At 51.5% G+C, this 13519-nt stretch overlaps 1 protein-coding gene across 2 annotated transcripts; it reads right to left on the reverse strand.

The window, feature by feature from the left end:
- Nucleotides 1-4110: 4110 nt before the first annotated feature.
- RNASEH1 (ribonuclease H1) lies at nucleotides 4111-13258 on the reverse strand. Of its 2 annotated transcripts, none has more exons than XM_010848407.1 (9): nucleotides 13048-13258; nucleotides 11910-12025; nucleotides 9634-9792; nucleotides 7940-8039; nucleotides 7053-7107; nucleotides 6623-6707; nucleotides 6045-6169; nucleotides 4832-4922; nucleotides 4111-4454 (listed from the first exon to the last, which is right to left on the reverse strand). In XM_010848407.1, exons 1-8 carry the CDS (start codon nucleotides 13161-13163, stop codon nucleotides 4836-4838), a joined length of 843 nt encoding a protein of 280 aa, XP_010846709.1. In that variant the 5' UTR covers nucleotides 13164-13258; the 3' UTR covers nucleotides 4111-4454; nucleotides 4832-4835. The 2 variants fall into 2 exon arrangements, with proteins under 2 accessions (XP_010846709.1, XP_010846708.1); XM_010848406.1 differs by having other exon boundaries at nucleotides 9634-9804; nucleotides 13048-13234.
- Between the last annotated feature and the right edge of the window lie 261 nt (nucleotides 13259-13519).

Consider the following 13519-nt stretch of genomic DNA (forward strand, 5'->3'; position numbering starts at 1 on the left):
CCAGGCTTCAGCAATACGTGAACCGTGAACTTCCAGATGTCCAAGCTGGTTTTAGAAAAGGCAGAGGAACCAGAGATCAAATTACCAACATCCACTGGATCATCGAAAAAGCAAGAGAGTTCCAGAAAAACATCTATTTCTGCTTTATTGACTATGCCAAAGCCTTTGACTGTGTGGATCACAATAAACTGTGGAAAATTCTGAAAGAGATGGGAATACCAGACCACCTGATCTGCCTCCTGAGAAATTTGTATGCAGGTCAGGAAGCAACAGTTAGAACTGGACATGGAACAACAGACTGGTTCCAAATAGGAAAAGGAGTATGTCAAGTACGTATATTGTCACCCTGTTTATTTAACTTATATGCAGAGTACATCATGAGAAACGCTGGACTGGAAGAAACACAAGCTGGTATCAAGACTGCAAGGAGAAATATCAATAACCTCAGATATGCAGATGACACCACCCTTATGGCAGAAAATGAAGAAGAACTAAAATGCCTCTTTATGAAAGTGAAAGAGGAGAGTGAAAAAGTTGGCTTAAAAATCAGCATTCAAAAGAAGAAGATCACGGCATCCGGTCCCATCTCTTCATGGCAAATAGACGAGGAAACAATAGAAACAGTGACAAACTTTATTTTGGGGGCTCCAAAATCACTGCAGATGGTGACTGCAGCCATGAAATTAAGACACTTGCTCCTTGGAAGAAAAGCTATGACCAACCTAGACAGCATATTAAAAAGCAGAGACATTACTTTGCCAACAAAGGTCTGTCTAGTCAAAGCTATGTAGTCAGGTAAGAATGTGAGAGTTGGACCATAAAGAAAGCTGAGCACCAAAGAATTGATGCTTTTGAACTGTGGTATTGGCAAAGACTCTTGAGTCCCTTGGACTGCAAGGAGATCAAACCAGTCCATCCTAAATCAGTCCTGAATATTCACTGGAAGGACTGATGCTGAAGCTCCAATACTTTGACCACCTGATGTGAAGAACTGACTCACTGGAAAGGACCCTGATGCTGGGCAGGAGGAGAAGGGGGCGACAGAGGAGGAGATGGTTGGATGGCATCACTGATTCAGTGGACGTGAGTTTGAGCAAGCTCTGGGAGTTGGTGATGGACAGGGAGGCCTGGAGTGCTGCAGTCCACGGGTCACAGCATCAGACACAACAGAGTGACTGAACTGATGAACATGGCAATGCACGTTATATTTTCCAAATTTTTTTTTTTTGATAAACACCCAGGAGTGGAATCGCTGGGTAACAGGGTAGTTCTAACTTTAGCTGAGAAACTGCCATAGTGTTTTCCATACTGCTGCGTATGGCAGCTGCACCAATTGACATTCCCACCAACAGTGTATGAGGGGTCCCTTGTTTCCGCATCCTAACTGTTGTCTGATGGCTGCCATTCTGACAGGTGTGAGGTGATTCTTCCTTAATCTGTTTTTAAATTAACTTACGACTCCAGTACTTTGGCCACCTCATGCGAAGAGTTGACTCATTGGAAAAGACTCTGATGCTGGGAGGGATTGGGGGCAGGAGAAGGGCGACAGAGGATGAGATGGCTGGATGGCATCACTGACTCGATGGACGCTGAGTGTGAGTGAACTCCGGGAGTTGGTGATGGACAGGGAGGCCTGGCGTGCTGCGATTCATGGGGTTGCAGAGTCGGACATGACTGAGCGACTGGACTGCACTGAAGACTACACCAGGTCTTTGTCGCTCACGCAGGCGCTCTCTGCTTGCAGGGAGTGGGAGCTCCCGTTCCCAGGCTCTAGGGTGCTGGCTGAGTAGCTGTGGTGCACACGCTTAGCTGCTCCAAGACATGTGGGGTTTTCCAAGACCAGGGATCGAACCCGTGTCCCCCGCACTGACAGGTGGATCCTTATCCACTGCACCAACAGGGAAGACCTTCCTTAATGTTTATATTCTATTTGCATGGGTTTGTATTAAACATATATGACAACTTACCCGAGAAAAATTACAAAGACTAGCTCAGCCAACAACCTTGAAAGTCTTTAGTAGTCACTGTGACCCTGCAGCTTGTGGTCACCATTTCTAGTCAGAAACCTTCCGAACTTCCACGTACACAACTGTCCTGTCTGCTCGGGCGTCCAGAGCAGCACACTGCAGCCTTGGGGCTGAGACAGAGTTCTGTCCTTTTGGCCCTGGAGCTGAGCTCGAAGGTGGCCACGGCAGCAGAGCTGGCTTCCCGGGGCCTCTCCCTGCCCTGCAGGCGGCCTCCTTCCCGCGTGTCCTCACGTGGCCCTCCCCCTGCAGGTGTCCCTTGGGTCCTGAGTGGACTAGGGCCACCCAAACAGCCTCATTTTAATGCAACCACCTCAGGAAAGGCTCAACATCCAAAGCCAGCCACAGCCTGTGCTGGGGGCGCATCTCAGCCCCTTGAACCCCCCACGCTCGCGTGCAGTGCGGCATCCTCCAGCTGGGCCCTGGCGACTGGATGGGCTCGTCCAAGGAGTGCTCTGCGCCCCAACTGAGCCACTATGCTCACCCGCTCCGTCTCGTCTTGCCCCAGTAGGGGTAGTTCTCCTGCATGTCCTGTCTGCCAGCCCCACCATCCTTCCCAGATGCCAGCCAACGGCCTCGGCGCTCAGCACCCCTGCCCTCCAGGAGACATGCAGAAGGGGGGGCTGTTTTCTACTTGAAGCCCCTCCAAACTCAGGACAGGCTGGGCCGTGGCAAGAGCTCAACGCCCCAGGCCTAAGACCCTGCCTGTGGATCGAGTTGCCTACTCCAACAAATTAAGACCACCCCTGCCCCCCACCCCGCCAAAATAATGCAGCCAATTCTCAGGCCTTGAGGAGTGAAAATACTGCTAAAGAGCGACACATCCCTGACCACAAGACCCTGATTTCCAAGATGCTGAAACCTAAATGAGCATCTTGAAGCTGCTGAACTGCAGGGGTGCCTGGACTGACTTCCCCCGGGTTCCTCAGCCCCCATGACCCTAATCCGGGAGATGCTGGCAGGGCCTGCCCGGTGCTGGGATGTGACAGGACACATCTAAACCCCGGAGGGGACACAGGCGCAACTGAGGCCCTTGTTACAGACACAAGAACGTAAAATCTCCCCCAAACAGGAAACTCACATGGCAGCTGGAGACGGACAAGCAGGAAATGCACACACATGAACATAAAGAGCAATCAAGAGCCACCTGGAAGGCTCCTCCCACAGGCCAGAGCAGCTGCAGGCTGGCTGCGATGGGCTGAAGTCCACCAGGAAGGCTCAAGTACATGAGTTCATGAGCTGTACATATCTTTACATGTTATAAAAACACATAAAGAAAAACCCCTAATTGGTCACCTTCTCAGGATGACAGGGAGCCAATCTTAGCACTTACCCTGCCTTTCATATGTGACCTCTACCCCCTGGCACCAAAATTGATGAGGGGAAGGAGCTTCTGAAACCATTCCAGCTAATAAACAAGTAGGATGGGAGGGTATCAGCCTTCTGCCACCAGCGTGACTTAACAGACCCGGGCCCTGAGCGCCGGCAGCTGCCAGCGCAGGAAGGACGAAGCCGTGGCTGCCTTTTGATGAGCGCCCAGGACACTCACGCCCGCGGGAGGAGCCCACGGCAACCGAGCCTCCAGACCCCACTGCCAACCTGCAGGCAATGGAGACGGGAGAACACGCTGGATGGACCAAGATGGCGAGTAACAGATCTCAAAGTGGGAAGCGGCAGGGCAGATTGCTCAGGCTCTTCCACAGATAAACTGTAGGGAGACCAATGGATTGAGGCAGAACCTGTGAATTAAAGAGACTTAAGAAATGTCAGGTTAGGGTGGGGGAGGTTCAAGAGGGAGGGGACATACATATACTGACGAGGATTCCTGTTGTTATGAGGCAGAAACCAACAGTGTGGTAAAGCAATCAGCCTCCGATTAAAAGGAAATTAAAGAAAAGAGAAACGTCAAGGGAAGAAATCAGCAGACTAAACTGCCACGGAGAAAAGCAGACAGTCACTTCTGTAGCAGTGGGGTTAGTCCTGGGGGGCGCGGAGGCTGTGCGCGGAGGCGCCGGGCTGGGGCTGGTCACAAGGGCGTTCACTTGCAGCCATCGTCATAACGTAACGGTATTTGTAGTGACAGTAATCCAGTAAGCAGTCCATTTATTTTATATCATTTTCTGCATGCTTTTATGACAACATTTGTAGAAGAAAAAAATAATGTTAAAGTTTTTAATTTTCAAGGTGCTTTTAACAAAAATAACCAAAGACACTTTTACAGCATTAACAACCGCAGTCTTCAGACGCTGTGACTGCTGCTATCTGGTGGGCACGCAGCCGGGACTGCTGGGGGCAGGCGGCCCCCCTCATGCCCACCGGGCACGGCCACGTCCCCCCAGCTGGGCATGGGTCCTGGGAGGCGGGGGGGCACACCTTCCTCCAACCCCGTGGAGGCACCAGTCCGCCTGAGTCCTGACTCCATCCTGCTGACTGGAAGGCAAATGAACGCTTTCAGAAAATGTCTAGATTTCTTGCCTGCACTTTTAAACCCGTGTTTACCTCATCCTTGTGAAATCAAGGCCCTGACATTTTTGTCCAAACTGCAATACAGCTAATGAGAACAGTATCAAGCCCAATAAAGCATAATGCTAAGATCTCACAGAATTCTCAAATCTGAACAATGTTCAATTTATGAAGCATCCAACCAGCTTTACTGCACACACCACAGACCAGCACCCGCCTTCTGGGTTTAGTCTGAAAGCCGGGTCTGCCTACTGACGGTGGGGCCCAGCCTAGAGCTTTATTCTTCACCCCAGTAAGTAAAGGGGATGCGGGCCATGGCTTAGGGTTTCCAGGAGCTACAGCACCTGCTCAGTCTGCGGGCTGCTTCGCGCCTTCTCTCGCTAGTCTGTCCGCCTCTTCGTTGCCTCTAAACCCCGAATGGCCAGGAACGTGCATCTGTTAAATAAAGTTTCCTTTTATTCTTACCAGTTTTTTACACGAGCAGCACATCACTACACGCTCACTGCAGTACGAGCCAACCCCTCAGAGGGCGACCGCAGTGGCCCCCAAAGCCCCCCTCAGCGCAGCCCAAGGCGTGGGCCCCCCGCACTCAAGCACCAGACACGCCGGCAGGAACCAGTTTCTCCACAGACTGGGCTTCAACGCTCTGTTGGTCTTTTCCCACTTAATGGTGAGCTTCCAGGCAGAGTAGAGGTATGGATGGATATGTACGTCTCACACACACACACACACACACACACACACACACACACCCCCTACTCCCCTCAGTGCTGCTACACAGAAGGGGTGCACCCATGTAACTGTACTGTCTGCACTTAGGCTGCTGAAAGGCAAGTTTACTTTATTTTTTAATTTTATTTTTTGGCTGAATTGCAAGGCTTGCGGGACTTAGTTCCCTGACCAGGGATCAAACTCGTGCCCTCAGCAGTGAAAGCGTGGAGTCCTAACCCATGGGCCAGCAGGGAAGTCCCTGAAAAGCAAGTTTAAATGACAAACAGGTTGCCAAACAGTCAAGAGGGTCCTGGGCTGGGAGAGCAGGGTAGGGTTAAGAAAGCGACTGGACTTTTAACTTTCTGTTGTTCAGAAAGATAATTTTCTGGGGGGAGAATGGATATACACTCTCCTTTGGATATGGATATACATACACCCAGTGTATATTCAGGGCTGAGCCTGCTGTCCTCTGGAAACTATCACACCATCGTTACCTGGCTATAGACCGACATAAAACAAAAGGCGAAAAAAAAAGGTAATTTTAGTAAAAGTGATCTAGTGTAAGAAAAAAAAAATCACATTACTAAAGCTTCATCACGCAACTCCATTCTTAACGAGACACAGTACACATTAGTTTACCCAACGTTATGGAGACTTCCCAAGAGACCTGGAGCTGCAGCTCACACGCGGCTCTCAGGGGGCGGGGGGCGGGGGCGGGGGGCGCCTGCGGGAGCAGCACTCCTCACGGGGTGCTCTCACACACACTGCCGCAGCGATGCAAGTCATCACCCAACCACTGCTGCGCTAGCTCACTGATGCCCCTGGTCCTCGAGGCCCGGCACTCACCCACTGAATGTCCATGCCCCGCGCCAGCCGCTCCAGCTCCGCGAAGTCCTCCTTGTTGGTCACCTCCTTCCCGGTGCTGGTCCTCCAGCCATTCTGCTTCCAGCCCTTCACCCAGGTGGTGATGCCTGGGCGACACACACTCGGAGGTCCCTCCCGCACGTGCCCATCTTCCCTCCTCCCTGGACGGCCCTCTGAGCCCTGCTCCACTGGCACCCAAGTCACTATCTGGACCCTCCTTCCCCCCGGGCCGGGCGCTGGCTCCTCCGTCCCTCCACTCAACCTACAACCCGCGGCTCCGGGGCTCAGGCCCCACGTCCTCCCCCTCCTGCACAACCCCCAAGCCCCCAGCAGGCCGTGGGCCCACAGGCAGAACCTCCCAGAGGAAGCGCACATGCCCATCACGGCCGAGCCTCTGGGGTAACCCCGGACCAGTGCGGGCTTCCTTCAGCCCCAACACACCAGCGCCATCCCCTTACAGTCTGGGTCCCGCCCTGACACCACACCTCCAGGGAAGGAAACACGGACTTCCCTGCATAATCATTCCAAAACCCTAGGAGAAGTCAAACGTGGCTGCTTACCATTGATGGTAAACATGCTGTCTGTGTAGAGAACCAGCTTAGTGATGTCCTGAGCCTTAGCTTGCTCGATGGCTTTGCAGGCTGCCTTGAAGAAACACACCAGTTTCATGCTGAAAAGACCGTTCAACTTTCGACACTGTTGTTCAAAATTACTGAAAAATTGAAATTCCTTTTCCTGTGCTAACTGTAAGGATAGTATCGTCTATGTGAAATAAGGCTACACATACAATTCTGTTCAGACATCTACTCAAAACAAGTTTTATCATTTTTCTAGAAAACTCCTATTCATCAGGACTGTTATAGCCCCAAACTTCTGGACTCTTGAGTATTTTACATACAAGGAGCGTAGAAAGTCCACTGATATGTTCGAGTCAACAGTAAAGAACGATGAATTGACATATTTAGCAGAAAAATACATCCAGTAACTTACATGAATCTCCGCCCTTTGGTTTGTTTGTCGCCCAGGAAGTCTAATTCCTACATTTCTGGTACCAAAACAGTACAAAGGAAAATAAAATTATAACACTAATTCTCAAAGTGATTCCTTAAGTCACTTAATGGCAAATATGCTTCTCTACATTTTTTATTTGAAATGAATGAAAGCATCATTCAAGAACACAGCCTTTAAAAATCAAACCAAGAAACCCAACATTTTATTGAAAAGCGCCACGGTATGGTCTTATAGGAGAACCCTGGACCAGGAGGCAAAACCCGAGATTAATTTCTGGACCTGAAACACACTAGCGTGTGATCCTGGCCAGGTACTAAGCCTCTGGATGCTCACACCACCCGAGCTCGCCACCCCGTGGAGGGTTCAAGGCTAAGTGAGGCATCAAGCAGAGGCGGGCGGACGTACAGGCCAGGAGGCGCGGCAGCAGCACCCTGCTCCCTCCCGGGGCCGCTCGGGAACCTGGACACCGCTGAGCGCTGAGCGGCTACTCCGCAGGGCTGCAGTCCCTCCTTCACGTGGATTCTGGGCTGTCAGTTACTCCTCAAGTTCTTCCGCACTTGGGGCAGGTGCGTGTGAACAATCTCACCCCCCTCACCCTGACTCTGTGCCTTTTGAAAACCACGGGTCGCCTCTAAGCTCACTCATCTTCAGGAGTGGCAGGGGCACAGGGTCCCCGTCTGGGGACTCGCCCCTGATGCATCCTTGCAAAAACCACTGCCCAGGGGCTCAGGACCCTCCCGCCAGCCCTGCCAACGCTTCCAAACAATCAAACAGTAGCAGATGCTGCCTCATCCATTCCCAAGTTTTGAAGCGTGACTCGGTTAAATGTGAAGCTTAATAAAAGCCACCTCTTCTGGCTTACTTACAAGGGATGGCCTGGCCCCCAGTACACGCCGATTCCTGCGCGAGCCCTCTTGCGCCCGTTACTGGAGCAGCAGCCATCAGTGTAGACGACCACAGAGTCCCCTGTGAGTGGGAAACTGAGTGAGTATCCAAGGACCAGCATTACGAAAAACTCGAATTCATCTAAAAAATTTACTGCAGTTGAGATAGCATTCTACTCCAAGAGGGCATTTGTGCTTTGGAAGTTTTCTGCGCAGGAGACCACTACTAATGCCTCATGGGGGCACTTGACTCTTCCTGCTTGGAATCCGCTCATATTTCAGTCCTGCCTGCTGGGCAAGTTCAAGTGAAAGGGATCACTCTGTAAACCTAGAACCTGCTGCTGTTTACAATGCTTGCTTTAGAGGCCAACCAGCAATGCCACGGCCCCCTCCCCACAGGGGTGGGGGTCGGGGGTACGTTTATCCCCAAAAGCAACCCTTGCAGACAACAGCGCCTTGATGGTGATGAAGACCTCCCTGCCCGAAGGGATGTCCTCTGACAAACGCGCACCTAATTTTTGCCTTCGGCCTTCTGCTACTAGTGAACTGTGGTCCTGTTTGCTTCTTTCCACCAAAACAGAGTTTGATCGACACACCAGTACTGTATAAAGAACAAGGCAGAGAAGGAGTGGCTCTCACGCTGCTGATGGCCAGCAGAGCACTCAGCCGGGCGGAGGGGGCACTGGGCTGCCAGGTGCCGGGGAGCACTGGGCAGACAGAGGCGGTGCCTGTGAGGCGTGTCACAGGAGGGCAGACTAAGCAGGTGAAGGCAAGCGGGGCAGAGGCGAGGTGTGAGCGGGCGGGACTAGGAGCCTCCAAGACCACGGTCTGCTGAAGGAGATGCTCGGCATAACTGCCTCTCGGGTCCTCAGCTCTCTGCTGGCTGTGAGGACCCACCAGGCACTGAGGCGGGGACCCTCGCGCTTCCTCTTCCAGTCACCCCGCAAATATCTGCTTCACTTGATTTAGATCATTTGATTTTGCTTTTCACATAACTTCAAACACAGTTTCCATGCAGTTTGACCAAACATTTTTTACTGGTTTCCCTTGAATTTATAATTCCCTTGAATTATAAAATGGCTTCTTCTTTGGGAAAACTTGGAACCCACAAACGCACTGATTTATATAAAAATTGCTACTTATTCCTATTTTTCATTCATACGTGTAAAGGACAAAAAGGAGACTCATGTACCGTAAGTCACTGAATACAGACACTTGATTCCTAGAGCTAAAGGCACGGGAGGAATTCACAACCATCTTGCTTCCCAGGAGAAGACAGGATCATGTCTGTTTTGCAAAGATGGTATGTAAATGATTAAGATGCTGGTGCCAGTCAACATATAAAGGAGCTTTGTCCAGGGCCTTTCTTACCTGAAGAACTGAAGTCTTTGCATTTTCTTAGGGACCAGAAACACTGTGTCCATAGAGAACAATGGTGTTTACAAAGATCACAGAGTTTTTCATGTATAGCTTATAAAATAGTTTTCAAGTGAATGTCCAAAATTCTAATAATTCTGCACCATTTGATCGGTTATAAAACAGTGACCTTAGAGATTTTTAAATGACTTTTTCAGGTAAGAAGGTTACACGTCAGCTCAAACTTCCCTTAAGCGGAAGAGGTTTTTACACATAAATAATTACAGTACTAACATTTTTAAAATTCAAGACAGACATACCCATGTAAGAAAAGGTGTCTTTGCTAACTGGAGGCAGTGGCTCTGCGCTCTGCCGCACGTGCTTCGCACACGCCTCTGCATCTTCATCCTCATCCAAGGGCTCACGGAGTCGCTTGCTCGCTTTCACTTGTGGTTCTTCTACGTGTTTAGTTTTTTGCCCTGAAAGACAGTCTACTCAAAAGCTAGAAACAACACAACATGAGAGGAGGAAAAGACTGATGTCCTGGAAAGTGACTCTAAATTTTCCTTAAGAAGCTCCACAAGGGCAGGGTAAAGACCACAGCAAAGCTGCTGCTAAAGACGACCGCTGGTTGCCATGGAAATGGCAGAGAGACCATGGGTGCTGAACCCTCCAGGGCTCAGAGTTAGAAACTCTGAGAGGCTCTTTCCCAAGAGAAAACAAGGACCCAGTTTTTGTACATAAGCTGAGAACAGACGATGGGACATATTAAGAAAGGGAAGTGGAAGCCAAAAGGGTCCGTGCAGGGACGGCACTGGTGGGCACCGCACGGGGGGAGCGGCACTGCCCGGGGGGACAGCACTGGCTGAGTGCTCCTTCCAGAGTGGACCCGAGGGTGACCCTCAAGGGATACTCATACCACTCAGGCTGTAGCTCGCTTCACTCTTTCATATAATTACGGCAGCTGACGCAGAAGAACCAAACCATGATTTAAACAACTGGTTTCTATCTGAGCTCTACCTTTCATCAGCTGTGAACTCTGTCAGATGACCTCACCCACCACAGCTGCTGTACAAGGAAGCACTCGGTGACCTGAAGCCGCTTTCCCTGCACCTCCCTTTCATGGAGCAGAAACAGGAACACAGAGATCTCAAAAACCACCACCTTAACCCAACGCTAGAGGGCACTCCCTCCCCTAAACCCTAAACCAGTGCATTCGCTGAGCAGCGACCAGACAGGCATCGGCTGAAGCCCCCTGCCTGGCGCAGCCTCTCACCCCACACCTCTCAGAGGGCGGCAAAGCCAGCCTGGCAGCGCCGGAGGGAAGTCTCCACTACGTCCAGAGCAGCACCGGTATGTCCGCTCTGACGTATCATGTTTACCTTCAAAGTCCTCCTCTAGGGGATTCCCTGGTGGTCCAGGGATTGTGAATCTGCTTGCCGATACAAGGGTTACAGGGAGATCCTACATGCCAAAGGGGCAACTAAGCCCCTGAGCCCACAACTAAAGCCTGCACGCCAGAGCCCATGCTCCACAACCAAGAGTTATCCCCACTTACCAAAACTAGAGAGCGTGCCCACGCATCAGTGAAGAGCCAGCACAGCCAAAAACAATCTTAAAAAAAAAAGGACCCAACCACGACAAGACTGATACTCCCAAACTAGCTTTCTATCCCAAGCCGATTTCCATCTGGGGAGAAAATGAAACTGTCAATCACACTCCCGTTGAAAGGCTGCTGGCAGATGGAGGAGGCAGCCACACGGGAGGCTGGGTCTCCTCCTCCTCGGAAACTCGCCTTTCAGGGCAGACTCCCAGCAGGGCCTGCCTCCCCCTGAATTATGCTCGGCCCAGAATGGTCACGACAGCCCAGAGGAGCACTTGTTCAAAGTTTGAGCACCTTGGTGAGCTCCAGACTGCTAAAAAGAAGCTCATTTGAAATATTCTCCTCTCAGCCTTCATCCACTGCAGTAAAAAATGCCTTAGTAAAGTTCATGAAAACAAAAAAACTTCTTCAAGGTCGGTTACAATTTAAACTTTTGTGCTCTAATGCAGTCACTCTCGGTGTCCCTTATGTTAGTCCGTAAACGTCAATTAACTCTACTTTCTAACACGTGAACTGCGGGAAGTTCCAATTGCATGACTTCATCCAGGGTAAAAAGAAAATGCCAGAGGTGCATGTTGGGAAAAGAACTACATTCATCATTTTACAACTAGAGCCCATAAAATCCACTAACAAGAATGAGTATATTTAAAGGTGGAATTAAGCATAGTGAGGACCCTGAACAGAATAGGAGATCTGAGTCCTGGCTTGTCTCTAATACTATTACCAACAGGAGTCCCTAAGTTAAAATGCTTTCAGCCTGTTTCCTAATCTGTAAAATGGAAACAACCATAATCTCTCCTCTCTGTGTTTAGAGGAGTAGCTACATAGATCATAGCAGAGGACAGAGGAGCCTGGTGTGCTGCAGTCCATGGAGTCACAGAGTGACACGACTTGGCAACTGAACCACCACCACAGCATATAAATCAAGAGACTCCTGGGCTATGACAGGCTTTGAATAGGCTACAATGTCACAATGCTGTGAGCTGTGAGTACCTTCTGAATCACTGGGGCTTCCAGACCTTCTGACAAAGGCCCAGGCTTCCTCCTCTGTGGCGAACTTCTTAAATCTGGCTGCAGGAAAGCGGTCCACCTGTGCTCTGCATTCATCCCTGAAACACAAGGCAGGGTCACTCCTTCGGGCTGTGACTCACCCAGTTTCTAACAGACTACTTTCTCAGGCTGGGAACGGTGTGAAAAGGTGGGCCTGTCAGCTCCGTGGAGGCGAAGGATCAAGCCTCCGTGTTTGTAGTTTCCTCTGCACGTCCAACCGTTCGCCCCGTGTCATGTTATGTGCCGGCCAGACAGCACGCTTGCACCATAAGGCCTTCCTCAAAGCACAGGAGAACTTCGGAGATGTAATCACTTCATTACAACATAAAGATCAGCTTCTGAGGCCTCTTCCTCACAGCACAGCTGCAGGGGGCAACACAGGGCACTCACAACACATACACAAATAACAGACCTCGATAACGCGGGGGCAGAGCCCTGGCCCTGGAATCGTAACACCCGGGTTCAAGACCTCCATCTGTCACTTACTCGCCCCGTGAATTTCTGTAACACAGTAACTACATCCAAAAATGAGAATCCCATCTAACTCACAGGATTGTTACGGGGATATGAACACTAGTTGGCAAGAATTTCTGTTTTTAAAAGCAGAAGATGAGATCAGGCGTTGAGCTCCATTATGTGTCACCGTTTGGAAACTCTTTCCGTGCAACAGAAGGGAAGAAGTGAAGTGATGTCACTCAGTCGTGTCCGACTCTTTGTGACCCCATGGACTGTAGCCTACCAGGCTCCTCCGTCCATAGTATTTTCCAGGCAACAATACTGGAGTGGGTTGCCATTTCCTTCTCCAGGAGATCTTTCCAACCCAGGGACTGAACCCGGGTCTCCCCCATTGTAGGTAAACGCTTTACCGTCTGAGCCACCAGGAAGGATTAAATAGAAGCAAGCCTCTGGTCAACCGTGACTGTAAGCGGCGTTTCTGATATTCCCAGCAAACACGAAGCGGACCCGAGGCCTACCACGTCAGGAGCCCCGCGCGCCTACCCCAAGGTGGCCAAGAGGGCCGCGGGCTCCGGTCCCCAAGCGAAGCCGCCCACACCGCCCTGGGTCGGCGCGACTTGCTCACCAGGTCAGGAAGACCCCGGCCTTGCGGCCCCTCCTCACGGCATAGAACATGGCAAGACTGCGGCATCCCACAAAGGCCAAAGCCACTCTGTGCACCACGCCCAGAAGCCGGGTCATCGCTCACTCCTTGCCACCGCCGAGCCCCTCAGCTCCCGGCCAAGCGCCGCCATCACAGAGCCCGAACTTCCGGCGGCGGCGCAGGGAGATGACGCAACCCGGCGCCGAGGGTGGGGCCCAGAGCCAAGTGCTCTCCTGACTCGTCAGTTTCCCGGATGTCCGTGAGGACGCGGGGCCTGGGCGGAAGTCTCGGAGTCCGGGCCCAGGGGGCAGAGGCGGGGACAGGGACTTCCGGGGCGGGGCCCCGCGGAGACGGTCCGGGGGGTGGGGCCTGCGCGGGGGCTGTGCCTCCCGGCTCTCGCCCGCCTGCGCTCCTGGGAACCGTTCCAGGGGTCTGCGGCTGTGGTGGGCGCTGG

The sequence above is a fragment of the Bison bison genome, unplaced genomic scaffold (assembly GCF_000754665.1).
Source record: "Bison bison bison isolate TAMUID 2011002044 unplaced genomic scaffold, Bison_UMD1.0 scf7180017864266, whole genome shotgun sequence".
Classification (NCBI taxonomy): domain Eukaryota; kingdom Metazoa; phylum Chordata; class Mammalia; order Artiodactyla; family Bovidae; genus Bison; species Bison bison.